Below are 13,497 nucleotides of genomic sequence, written 5' to 3'. Positions count from 1 at the left end.
TCATGATGCATGTGGTTTAAAAATATGGTTTAAATATGGGAGTGTCTAATCTTTGTTTTACATAAGTTGATGAATAACAGCTTCGGGCATGTATTAAATTATAATGTAACATGACCGCTAACAGCTCTGGACGCGTTGTGCCCAGAGCTGCCGACGTACGCAGAGCTACTTTAGTCTGGTTGACTTACTAACTTTAGAAACAACACAATATTGAAAACACATACATTTAACTTGCTTGAGATCATATATCTGTCTGAAGTCATAACCGGGAGCTCTGACATGTCATCACGCTGTCGCTTTAAGGCCTCGTGGGTCTGAGAAAGTGTCGTTCAAAAGGTGCTGCACCTTTTAAAGTGGATGAAACTGTAACAGTGGGTTTAAAGGCACGCGATACAGCAGGGGGAGTCGACACTGACCAGAGTGGCGGACTGCTCTCCCAAACATCCCATCGAAGCTTGAGACTCGATGTGGATGCAGATTGACTGTGACGGCCGGTGGGGCCGCACTAGCCAGCCATGCTAATTATTTCCCTCTTCGATAGACAGATGTCATTTATTTCCTCTGGATTTGATTTCCAGAGGGCAGTACCAACGAGCCAAGAAGAGGGCAGTACCATAGCGACAAATCAGAGTAACGGAGCACGTGAATGCAACCATCTTGGTTGTTTTGAATAATTAATGCGAGTAATTACACAAAGCCCACCCCTGCCCTGTTGTGACTGGTTCGGTACATTCTGTACCGGGGGAGAGGGCTGTGAATCAGAGGAATATCAGACTTATTTCACATGGCTCAAGGCTGAAGTACAGCAGATTTACTGCCTGAACTTAAAGCCCGTCTGTGCAGTTTTGTGCTGCGATCAAGCCGGTCTTTAATGCTAGTTACCGTAAACTCGGTGTAACCAAGCAACAGTCTCGACTTTAGAAAAATGGCTCAACAAAAAGGTTAACGTCAAGCCCATTCATTGGTTCTCCTGCATGCTTTCATTCACATCTTTGTAGGGAACGATTCACATCCAGTTTACTGGTGACTGCAAACGGGGAGAACTTGATTGATTGTTTAACGCATTTCTCGCTGGTAAAATTATAAAAAAAAAAACATCTGAGAAAATGTGAAGGAAAAAGCTTGAGAAAGAAGAAAATGTTTAAATAAAAGGTAAAAAAATATCGTACAAATGTTTACACCTGCATAAAATAACTGGAGAGGGCCGTTAGAGGCATCGAAGGGCCGGTCAAGTAGCGCAGCGGGTTCAGACGTCCACGCCGCTCCGTCGCCAGAGGTCCCGATGCATCCGAACCCCAATGGGCCGTTCGTCACACAGCTGCATGTTGGGGATGTTGTTTTTTCTGAATTCATCCCAGCAGGTCAGTTTCCTGCTGCATCCTGGGACGTCTGGGTAAAGCTGAATGACATCACTCCGCCGGCCTCCAGTTCCAGTGCCACACGGTGGTGATCGTCCACTCAGGATGCGCCCCGTGTGTCAGCTCTCCGTGGAACCTGTGGGGATGGAGACGGACACGCTTACCGAGAGTGCACAAACACATGCTGACGGTTGTTTACCCTTTTAAATCCAGCTATTGGCAACAATCTAGCCAAGGATTCATCTGGAATTCCCAGAAATCCAAGTATTCATGCATGAGAAGAGAATCAATTATTGAGTGAGGTGCGTTCCACTCCGCGACCCTAGGTGGCGCCACACGCACTTTTGCATTGGCGTTCTTCCGTTTCCTTTTGTCTTACTGTGTTGATATTCGGCTTTCGCAGTGTTGTCACTTCCAGAAGGTGGAGTCCCGGGGCAGTCAGTGGCTCGGCTAAGTGTGGGTGGGTATACATGCTGAAATAACTCGGATTAGGACGCATTATCTGGCACAAACAGCTCGATCTCAAGAGTTTCACAAGGCGTTTAAAACTTTGATATCGGTCGGATTATGGCAACTATTCGACTTTCTGTTAGTGCATGTAAACATACTGACTCAGTCTCCACTTGAAGAGCATTTAAAGTCCTCAATGACAAAGGTGGACCGATACAAACCAAGTATTATATTAGATCTTTATTAGTCATTGTTATATAACAACGAAATTAAAAGTGCCATCAGTCAGCGCTAAAAAACGCAAAATAAAACACAACTGATTAAAACCAATAAATAATTAAAAATAGCCTACAAATGCACACAATCCCTCATATCAGTTACAGTTTGTTTTTGAGTAGATTGAGTTTTGTTACAGCTGTAGGATTAAAAACAGTCTCTGAATCGGGTTGATCTTGTTTTTATTGCTCTGTACCATCTACCTAAGAGCGTCCAGGGTGAGAAGTGTCCTTTGTGATCTGTTTTGCCTTTTTAAATCAGCGGCCGTTTATGATTTTTTTAATTTAAACCAACTTTTGCTTCTTGTGTCCTTAAACCTTCTGAAAGTTGCGCCGTCATCCTGATTTAAAGTGTTTGCCTGTATTTCAGATACATTTGACCCTCAATAAGCTTCCTTAGAAGAGATTCTAACGGGGAAAACAGTCAGACTAACTAGATAGACGGGTATTAGGTAGACTAGCCGCATCGTGATCCAGCGACTAACTGGATTACTGACCACCAGGAGCAGAAAGAGGCTTTGGCTCTTGGCTCAGGGTGATGAACTGATTCCCTCCATTCGCTCGTGTCAGAGTTCGGATCGGAGGCTTTAACTCGCCGGGTTCCTTTCAACAAGCATCCTCTCAGAAGTGGAATTCATCTGTTCGAGTGAAAGCTTCTTTAAAATAATAATTAAAACAAAAAGTACTGCTTTGACCCTTTTCCCACGAGAAGCAGGAAAATAAATAAAATAGCAGATGCACATAATTATCCTTTTTACTTCTATCAGGAAAAAGCGTTTGACTCATTACCAGCGGCCGTGTTCTGCTCCTCTGATGCCATATGTTGGAAGGGCTGCAGGTAACTTTGAGCTGCTGCCAGTATGTAATTACCTCCCTTAGTAAATACTTGTACCTTTTTTAATTGTGATTCGGCACACTCTGCTTGGACAAATAGAGCAAATAAAAACTTCTGGCAACTAACATATGAGAAAACCAATGATCAAAAATGGGATTTAATCAAAGAGAGAGCCAGCGCGCACAGCGGTGAGTGCATGTGAACATTAAAGAGGGAGGCTTGGTTGCAATTCAGCTTTTAAGGCTCTGGGTAAATGTGTCTGGCGGGTACTTACTCGTACACTGCGGTTGAGATTTTCTTCTTCGGGCCATCCTCTTCGCCAGCGCCCACTTTGAAGATTTTTGTACCTTCCGGGTCGTCCGGACCTTCGTGAGACGAGAGATGCCAAAATCTCATCGCGACGGAGCAGAACTTTCTTCCTGCAAAGAGAGACGTGACGTCAGAGATTCTCCTGTGAGAAATTTAAGCCTTTTTGTGACGTAAAACCTAAAAAGGATCACAGACTGTCCCCCTCACATTACTCTCCCCACCCGACCGTTTTTCATTCTGCTGGACTTGAACTTGGTGTTGAAAAAAATCGATTTTCATATTAATTCCTAAAAATCGATTTGTATGTCTAAAGATCGATTTTTTTATTTTTTTTTCCCCGCTCATCATTACATTACAACTTTTGGTATTTTTGTGTTTATACCCAAAAAAGGATGTTTTGTTGGACAAAATGTTTTTGCCTTTAAATATGTTTAAAGTTTTCAGTTATAATTGCATAAATTGTCTATATTTCATTACTTTATATACTGTTTTGGGGTTATATTTGCATAAAATGCTAAAAACCAAATTCTAAAAAATTAAAAACCCAAAAAAGACAGAAAATGGAAAAAAAATAAAACCGTAATCTGGGAAAAAATAAAACCGATTTCAAACGTCCTGTTTGATAATTCTGCTCCAAGATGTTTCTGAAAGCAGTTTTATCAGCATTCTGGGAGCTGATTGGTCCTTACAGCATCATTAGCTGCTAATACTTGCTGTTGAATCTCAATATAATACTAGTATTAATATGTTGCAGAACTACAGTCATATAATTCATGCAACAGCTCAAAAAACAGTTTTAATAACACTAACCCAAATCAATATCGGAATCGAATCGAACCAAATCTTGATAATCGATTCTGAATCTTAAAGAAGCATGAGGCAGGATTGAGGCAGGATTTATGAAAAAAATTTGTATACGTTTTAAGTTTTCTAGTAATAATCAAATCAAACTTTATTTATAGAGCACTTTTCATACAAATAATGCAATACAAAGTGCTTAACATAAAACAAATAAACATAAAACGTATTAATATATTATATCTATATATTAGTATAATTCACAGTACAGTTGTTCAGTTTCAGTTTCTTTTTTACTTTTCATACTTATAATTTATCTTTATCATTTATTTAGTCCGAGTTCATGTTGTCCGACTTTGAGCTGCTGTAGCACACGAATTTCCCCTCTTGGGTTTCAATAAAGGACTATCTTATATTACGAGTGGGGGGGATTTGTTTGTATCTAAAATGACTAAAAACAAAAACCTGTCACTTTATCACTTTTTTTATATTTAATTCAGGTAGCTTATCAGAGTTGCAGGATTCTGTGACATCAAAACAGGATAATCCAGCCGTCCCACCTGTATCTCCACCTCAAATCACGCTGCCTACACTGCAAATCAAAAGTAGGAAGTTGGAACTCTTTCGCGTTTACCATAAGCAACTATTCTCCTGCACAATTATCACGTGATTCAAAAAAATACACTGCGAAATGCTCCACCGGTTCCTCGTCTGATGCTTTACATCCTCCTGAGGTATTGGTATCTGTATTTTATCCCGTCCGGTTGAAAGTTAGAAAGTCCACGTTGCATTTTGTTAGTGAAAGCAACAGAGCTCAGTTCCTTAGTGGAAAAACTCACCGTGCTGATCAAAGACGACGGAAACGTCCTCCGGCAGAGAGAAGATGATGTCGTCCATGCCGACAGCGAGCTCCGTCCTCTGAGCGCTGGGGAGACACTTGCACTTGTCCTCCAGATATTCCACCATCTGCAAGAGGAGGACTTGATTTGACAAAGCTGACTGATGCAGAATTCTGATTTAAGCCAGTTATCATATGATGACTAGGCCTGTGTTGAAAAAATCGATTTCCCAATTCTAAATCGATTCTCATATTAATTCCAAAAAATCGATTCATATGTCTAAAGATCAATTTTTTTTTTATTTATGTATTTTTTTTTCATCATTACATTACAACTTTTGGTTATTTTTTTGTTTATCCCCAAAAAATGGAATGTTTTGTTGGACACGAGAATAACTGGTGCCATGTTTTTGCCTTTAAATATGTTTAAAGGTATGAAAACATTAAAGTGTTAGGTTATAATTGCATAAATTGTCTATATTTCATTATTTTATATACTGTCTTGGGGTTACATTTGCAAAAAATGCTAAAAACCAAATGCTCAAAAATTAAAAACCAAAATAGACAGAAAATGGAACAAATAAAAACGGATTGTGGGAAAAAATAAAAACGATTTCATCCGTCTCTGTTTGCTGCTCTGGATCTGTTTGGTAATTCTGACCCACATGATGTTTCTGAAAGCAGTTCTATCAGCATTCTGGGAGCTGATTGGTCCTTACAGCATCATTAGCTGCCAATACTGGCTGTTTAATCTTAATATAATACTAGTATTAACATGTTGCAGAACTACAGTCATATAATTCATGCAACAGCTCAAAAAACAGTTTTAATAACACTAACCCAAATCAATGTCGGAATGGAATCGAATCAAATCTTGATAATCGATTCTGAATCTTAAGAATCGGAATTGAATCGATGCTTGACATTTGAATCGATCCCCAGCCCTAATGATGACATAACGTCCTGCAGAGTGAAAAGACTATAAATCAATGGAAAACGTTCAAGACACTGATGATGCGTTACCTCCTTGGACACGAGCCCGACCAGCTCGTGGTATCTCCCTCGAGACATCTTGCTGGACACGAGGACCAAAGCCTGGAATGATAAGGGGCAACAGGGGACAATAATCAATACTTCAGATCTCTGATTTCCAGCCTGGAAGTCTGCAAGTTACATCACAACTAGTTCCTAGATGTGCTTGTGGTCACGGTCCACCTGGAATATCCATCCAGACCCGACCTTCAACGTCTGGGCTCTGACATATTCAGGCGTTGCGTCAATATATGTGCAGAATCATCTTCTACCATGATGCCACCTATTTCGTGAAGAGCACCGGCCTTTGTTTTATTCATTTATTTTCTTATTTAACCAGGTAAGTCAATTGAGAACAGTTTCTCATTTACAATGACGACCTGTGCTCACCTTGTGTTTACACTTGTGTATTATTGCTTAAACAGATGGGCGTGGGGCCTCCAGGCACCTGAGAGTGGGAGCACAGGTGGAACCAGACCTGTGGAGGTCCACCGTTCCTCTCCTGAGGCCTTTTCTCATTATGTCACCCACTGATGCGCCTCAAATTATCTCAAACGACCATCTTCTAAGGCCAAAATATCATCAGGTGGAACTTTTTCAAGGCCTCAGTCAACTTTTTTTAACTCAAAAAACATTGTTCTATTGTTGGACCAAAAAAAAAGAAGAAAACAACAACTTTGCTGTCTAAAACAGGAAAAAAGTTGGCGTCTTTTACTAAACTTCTAACTGGAGCTGTGTGAATGTATGAGGACTGATAAATGGTTCGGAACCGGCCCGGTTGCATTTCCATGATGCTGCTCTGATGAACTCTCAACACTCAGAGTTTCAGAGTAATCAATAACTGTGCAATAATAATAATAATAATAATCATAATAATCATATGCTGTAACAATGCACCTTCAATAAGCATGTCTACCTCATACTGCTGCACCTTTCACTTTTAAATTGTGTATATGTTAATGAGAGCCACATTTGTCTATTTAAATAACCGAGTCAAGCTCGGTTTAGACATTTGTATAATTTCTTTTTCTTTTACACACAATTGAGCCCAACTGTGCTTTGCTCCCTTTTTTGTGAGCGTTTTTTATTTATTTATTTATTATTTTTATTTCATCTACAGCTGTCTATTGTTCAATTTTTGTGTAAAAACAAAAAAACGATCATTTGTCTAAAACTGTTGCAATTGAAAACTATTTGTTCAATAAAAATATTTGAAACAAAGTAAAAAGAAATTCCCTGTCTTGTTTGACCTGACTTGGCCCATAAACCTGATTGATTGTGATGCTGATGCAGTTACCTGTTTTGCTCCACTTTCAAACTCCTGTGAGTTTAAGTCTATCTGGAAGTAGAGATCCACCAGGAGGCTGATGACCTTACAGCGGATCCAGGTGAGCGGGTCGGGGATGCCGACCACGGAGATGGCGGGCCGGCGGCCAGAGCCGCGCGGCGGCAGCGGGGAGCCGGAGGAGCCGGGGGAGCCGGAGGAGCTGCGGCTCTGCGCGGCTCCGGGCAGCAGGAGCCTCCGCCCGGGGCAGAACACCGGCTCCTGCCGGCAGCTCCAGCCGCTCCTGCAGGCGCGCATCCCGGCCGCCAGCAGCCCGAGCTCCCGGCGGGAGGCGAGGCCGCGGATACCCTGCATCACCGCGGGGAGGCTGCAGCAGGACCACCGGGGGGGGCAGAGCCATGCACGCCTCCTCCAGGAGCAAACTTATGCAACTCACCCCATGTTGTACCCACAATGCTCCTGGAGGACCCGACGCACATCCGCATGGCTGCTGCCTTCAAGGACTGTTGTAAATGAGAGTATTGCTGAGTATTGTGTGAAATAAGACCTGGAAGTTAAAACAATGTACAAACATAAAACAATTTAAGAAGAAATATAAAGAAATTGTTTATTTGAGGTATAAAAGTGAAGACTGTGTTCAAAGATCACCAGCTGAGTGTGTTCTGCTATTTTGTCATGCTGTCTTTGTAGGATTATATACTTATATATAGTTATATTATATTTACGATAGAGCTTATATCTTGTATTAAACAGGTTATTTTTGTAAAAATTATATAGATTTATAAAAAATGAGTGTATAGTATAAAAAATGATACAGACATATAATTTATGTTTAGTTGTGGAAAGGGGGTGGGATTAAATAAGTTTATACTTCCTCCCATTCCTTTTCGAACATGTAACTGAAATATGTGTTTTGATGTTGATGTTTTGTTTTTTTTCTTTATGTGGTGGAATGCCCACCTGTATTTGTTTTCTTATCTTTTTTCTTGTTTTTTATACATGTTCGAAATAAACAAAAACGAACAAACAAACGAAACAGGCATTGTGGCATAGAATTGTCAAATTGGTTTAATTCACCGTACGAATTGTTACAGATTACTTTTGTAATACTGTATTACAAATACTCCTCCCCTCTGGACGGCGCTACAGAGCACTGTACCTCCAGACACAAGGACAGTTTCTTCCCCCAAGCTGCTGCTCTGATGAACCTTCACAATTAATAGAGTCTCAGAGAAACCAATCACTGTGCAATAACAATAATAACAGTAATTATAATAACACATAATTATAATACATCACACGCTGTAACAAGGCACCTTCCAGCAATAATCATGTCTGCCTCATTCTGCTGCACCTTTCACTTAAAAAAAAAAAAATTGTATATGTTATTTAGAGCCGTCATTACATGTCTACCTCATACTGCTGCACCTTTCAAGTTTTTTAATTGTATGTATTGTATGTATGTTAATAAGTGCCACATTTGTTTATTTACTTATTCCTTATTCCTTGTTGGACAATGTTCAAACTTGGCCAATAAAGCTGATTCTGATTCTGATTCTGATTTGACCCGGTCTTTGTACATTTTGACCATATAGAAACATAATTCTTACCATTATAAGAATGAGATGTTCCTGCTGTATTCTACTACCCTTACTTTTTAACAACTTGTGCTTTTTATTATTTTACCTAATTTCTTATCATTTTATTTCATTTTATTTGTTATTTACTGTTTAATTGTGCTTGTGCTTGCCGCTTTTAATGTTGTTGTAAAGCACTGAATTACCTTGTGTTGAAATGTGCTATACAAATAAACTTGCCTATTATCGATGAGCTTTGTTTTCATGTGGTGCCATTTTCTCAGTTTTTTCCCACTTTCTTTATGCTTTAATGTTTACTACTAAAGTCAGTAGTCTTTCCAACAACATAGAACCTCTCAAAACAACGAATAAAGTCAAAAGTTGAAACTCGGAATAGTGGGAACTTGGAAATCAGAATCAGAAAGAAGTTTATTGCCAAGTAGTAACACACACAAGGAATTTGTTGTGGTGGTTGGTGCAATACAAAAGAGCAAATAATATTAAAGGGAAAAATGTACAACAAGTTGGTTCTAAAGTGCCGGAGTAATGAGTGTAGGAAAAACAAAATGTACATGAGGTGACATGGGATGTGCTTTAATGTGACGCATAAAGTCAGAAGTGGGGTCTTTAGGTTAATGTAACGTATATGGGGTGGGGGGACAGACGGTGGTAGACGGGGGTCCGGGTCCTTGTTGACGAGGAGCTGCAGTCGGGAAGAAACAGTTTTTATGGCGTGAGGTTCTGGTCCTGATGGACCACAGCCTCCTGCCAGAGGTATTATCTGAGGTATTATGTGAGTATTATCCATGAGCTTTGTTTTCATGTGAGGCCTTTTAGCGGTTTTTCTCATTTTTTTTAAGCTTTAACGCTTACTGCTACTGTCGGTAGTCTTTTCAGCAACCTAAAATCTCTCAAAACAATGAATAAAGTAAAAAATGGAAACTCTGAATAGTGGGAACTGTCTTGGAAATATCTAGATGTTAAGATCCGAACTGATGAGAAAGTGATTATGACGTGGACTGCTAGTGAAAAGTCTATCCCCGATATTATAAATGAATTTATTGCTTCACAGAAATTCAACCAACTTGGTACAAAAAAATAAAATAAATTAAATACACCCTTGAGAGCTGTCATGGATTTGAAATCTAGCTATGCTTTTCTGAACCAGGCCATAAACTTGTTTATTTCTACTGTAAATTTAGACATTTTACGATGAAAGTCAATGTTAGTTGACTCAGTTTTGAAGCAGCTGCGAGGGGCCGAACTGCACGTCTTGTTACTTCCAGTTTGGCCTCAACGCAGAAGTTAGATTGTTGCTCCAAATGGTGCAGCCACATTATTTCCCCTTACCATGCTAAACTATGAAATTAAATGGGATTTATTCTGATAAACATGTATTAACCTCAATCAATTTTCCTTTGGGAATTGAAGTTTTTTTTTACTTTTTATTTCTTGCCACAGTTTATACCATTACAAAAATATAGATACACGTTTGAATTATCAGTTACCAAGCAATAAATAACCAAAGGAAAACTTAATTTGCAGACTAAATATGCAATCTAGCAATATTTATTTTGTATTCTTGCCGTTTAATGTTCAGTTTAGGAATTTTAAGTGAAGCAGAGCAGGAAGTTACGAGGATCCCTTGAAGGCAGCAGGCTGCTGTACCGACAGGAGCCAGCAGAGGGAGACAAATACCCATTTTTGTGTCTCGCGTCATCCGTTTCACTGCGTGAATGTAGTCGAGTGTGTTGGTGGTGGGGGGTAATAGTTCACAAGTTTTCTTCGTACATCGAAAAAGACCACCTGAATGTCATCAGTGAGTGTTTGTTCTCAAAATAATTGTAAAAGAAGACATAAAAAGTGATCATTAGGTCAAAGCATGGCGAGGCCTCCGCTTCGCTTCTCTTCTCTCAACTAATTGTATTTATCAACAATTTGGGTGCACGGCAGTTTAGTGGGTGATGTGGACCTTTCTGGGATGAATCAGAGTAAATACATGCACGTACAATACATGTCTGTTTACTACCAAGTTATAGATACAGAGTCAGGTGTCATCAAAGTGCTGCTTCGTCCTCAAACATTTAGTGAAACTTTAAGGCCCCTAAAGAGTTTGTGAAGCCCCCTAATGAAAATCAAAACTTTGTGTTTCAGTCTCATGTAGTTTCTTTTTCCTCTTTTTTATTTTCCAGACTAAATTTAAAATCCCTCCCCCCTTAAAATAACGTATTTCAGTTAAATGTATCAGTGTAACATTTATTATTGTGACTGATTTCTTATTCCCTGGCTGTTCAGAGGCCTTGAAAGCTGCAGCTGATCCCTTTGCCGCTCCACTGCAACGCACTGTTGTCCGCGGCTGGGGGGGGGGGCGAGGATGGAGACGCCGTGCTGAGCGAACCTCCGGGTCACCACCGGAGAGGCAAGCATCACCTCGGTATTTTCTCATGAAAACAGAGCAGAAAGCTGCTTTCGTCACCGTAAAGCCCCGTGTACGACGATCCCGGGGGAGCGGCGTGCTTCACTCGTCATGCACAGGTTCACATTCACATTCAGCTTTAAAAGAGTTTATTTCTTTCTTCAAGGCAGTAATGAGGGAAGGAGGGAAAGGAAACTGTGTGAATCTGGAGGAGTGAGCTTTTGCGGTCCTTTACCTCCCGTCGGAGGTTAGAGTTCAAAGACCAGTGGGGACGGTGGGAGCTCGCTTGTGTAGACTTTATAAGTCTCGGCGAAGAGTTTCTACTGTAGTGTCCTAAGTACCGTGTGGATCTGTTTGGTTGGTGCTTAAATTGCTTTAATTGCGTAAATAATCTCAGCACGTGTGTTCGCTAACACTGACGTCATCACCGTAAGTGTTCGCGGGCCCAATGATATCTGACCGCCGCGTTGTCTGTGGCCGTCACCTGTGAAACACCCTGCAAACATCCAGCCATGGAGTAAACGCAGGAAAAATAACGGGTACCTGGACGGGTCCGGGGTTCATCACAAGACCACACGGAGCCAGACGACCCCCCGAGGTCATGCTCATCGCTGCAGATGTGAGGTCTCCATTCAACGCAACATGTATGTTTTTGGACACATTAACCCTTGTGCTGTCTTTGAGTCAAGGGAGGGTGAAGGGAGAAAAGAAGGAATGAAGGAAAGAAGGAAGAAAGGAGAAAATAAGGAAAGAAGGAAGGAAGTAGGAAAGGGAGTAAGGAAGGGAGAAAAGATGGAAGGAAGGGAGAAAAGATGGAAGGAAGGGAGAAAAGGAAAGAAAGAAGGAAGGAATGGAGAAAATAAGGAAAGAAGGAAGGAAAAGCAAAGAAGGTAATAAAGGAACGAATGACGAAAGGGAGGTAGGAAGAAAAAGGAGTAAAGGAGGGTAAAAAAGGAGGAAAAGAGGAAAGGAAGGAGAGAGCATGGCAGGAGGAAAGAAGGATAGAAGAATTGGGTCATTTTGACCCAAAGACAGCACAAGGGTTAAGTTATTAAACGTGTTGATGACGGTAAAGAAACCTTTGTGCCGCAACAAGATGAATTTAACCAGCACGTCATGACGATGTTTTAACAGAACAACTACAATAAGTGCTCAAAAATGTTAATATAAACTGTAATTCTAACTTTTTATAAACGTTTTCTTGGAGGATCTTTGCTCTTTTCCTTCTCCACCTCTCTTAGAGGCGTCTCCGGCCTCGACCTTGGGACACAAGTTCCTGCAGGCCGACGGTTTCAGATGTTACAGGCAGGACTGTCTGCCACCTCTCCGACCTCTGTTTCTCCTCCTCACTGGACCGGAGGAAGGAGAGAAGACCCGGTTGTCTGTGTCGGCGGGTCAGAGGAAGTTCATGCATGTTTGGGTCCTGATCCAGTCTCTCTGCGTGGGTTTCTACAGCACATTCAGGACTTCTGAGGACGCCGAGCAGATCCGAGTCGTCGTGCTGTTGGAACGACTCCTAAACTTCGCGGCGGAGAGGAGAGCGTGCTAAATCTGAAAATATGTTGTTTTGGTACGTCTGAATTTAATCTGGGCTACAGGTATTAGTTTTTGTGAGCGCTGGCAGCGAGCCACGCACGGTAGCGAGCACAGGTGTGGAAAGCAAAAGAAAGGCGGAGAATGATTTGAATTATCGCCGCCGAATGAATTTGGCAGGTCTGCAGAGGACGGGGGCTTTAAATGGAGCCGCAAAGTTTGCTGGGAAAGAGACGTTTCATCACCTCAGATGTTCCTTTCCTCCACCGACGCTTTGACCAACTCTCGCTTTCGATCGTACTGTAGGTCCACACACCAAAATACTCTCAATAATAGTTTCTTTAACTCTTACAAACCATTTCAACTTGTTTTCATTTGTGTGCATAAATAAAACAAAAACAAAAAAAAAAACATCTGAATTTTATTATTCATCTGAGATGTGATTAATATGCAAAATTATGCAAATTAAGATGCAATTAGGCTCCAATTCTCCAGTGGAATTTTCCATTATAATTTAATACAAAGTAACAGAGTAATTGGTGTCACGTGTAATTACGGTTACTCAAGTGCACTTTCAGGCATGCAAATCGCTCGCTATACGTCGGCCGTCCTATGCAAATGCACCATGTGGCGCGTGGTCGCCCGGCGGGGGGGCTGCGGCCACGCAAACACGCCCCGATGTATGTTTTAAACTTTAAAGCCGGTCCATTAACGAGGGATGAGCTCAGGTTTTTCGGGCGCCACCGGAGACGTTTGGAAGAAAACAAACTTCAACTCGAGGCGTTAAACTG

The 13,497-nt window shown here is 41.1% G+C and overlaps 1 protein-coding gene across 1 annotated transcript; it reads right to left on the bottom strand.

Moving 5' to 3' along the window:
- Positions 1–443: 443 nt before the first annotated feature.
- si:dkey-82o10.4 (uncharacterized protein LOC797793 homolog) lies at positions 444–7,636 on the bottom strand. The gene is made up of 5 exons (XM_061717475.1): positions 7,193–7,636; positions 5,887–5,958; positions 4,865–4,991; positions 3,193–3,337; positions 444–1,494 (listed from the first exon to the last, which is right to left on the bottom strand). Exons 1-5 carry the CDS (start codon positions 7,532–7,534, stop codon positions 1,410–1,412), a joined length of 771 nt encoding a protein of 256 aa, XP_061573459.1. The 5' UTR covers positions 7,535–7,636; the 3' UTR covers positions 444–1,409.
- Between the last annotated feature and the right edge of the window lie 5,861 nt (positions 7,637–13,497).

The sequence above is a fragment of the Cololabis saira genome, chromosome 3 (genome assembly GCF_033807715.1).
Source record: "Cololabis saira isolate AMF1-May2022 chromosome 3, fColSai1.1, whole genome shotgun sequence".
Lineage (NCBI taxonomy): Eukaryota > Metazoa > Chordata > Actinopteri > Beloniformes > Belonidae > Cololabis > Cololabis saira.
Note: the sequence above shows the minus strand (reverse complement) of the source record. Positions and strands in the feature narration are given on the sequence as shown.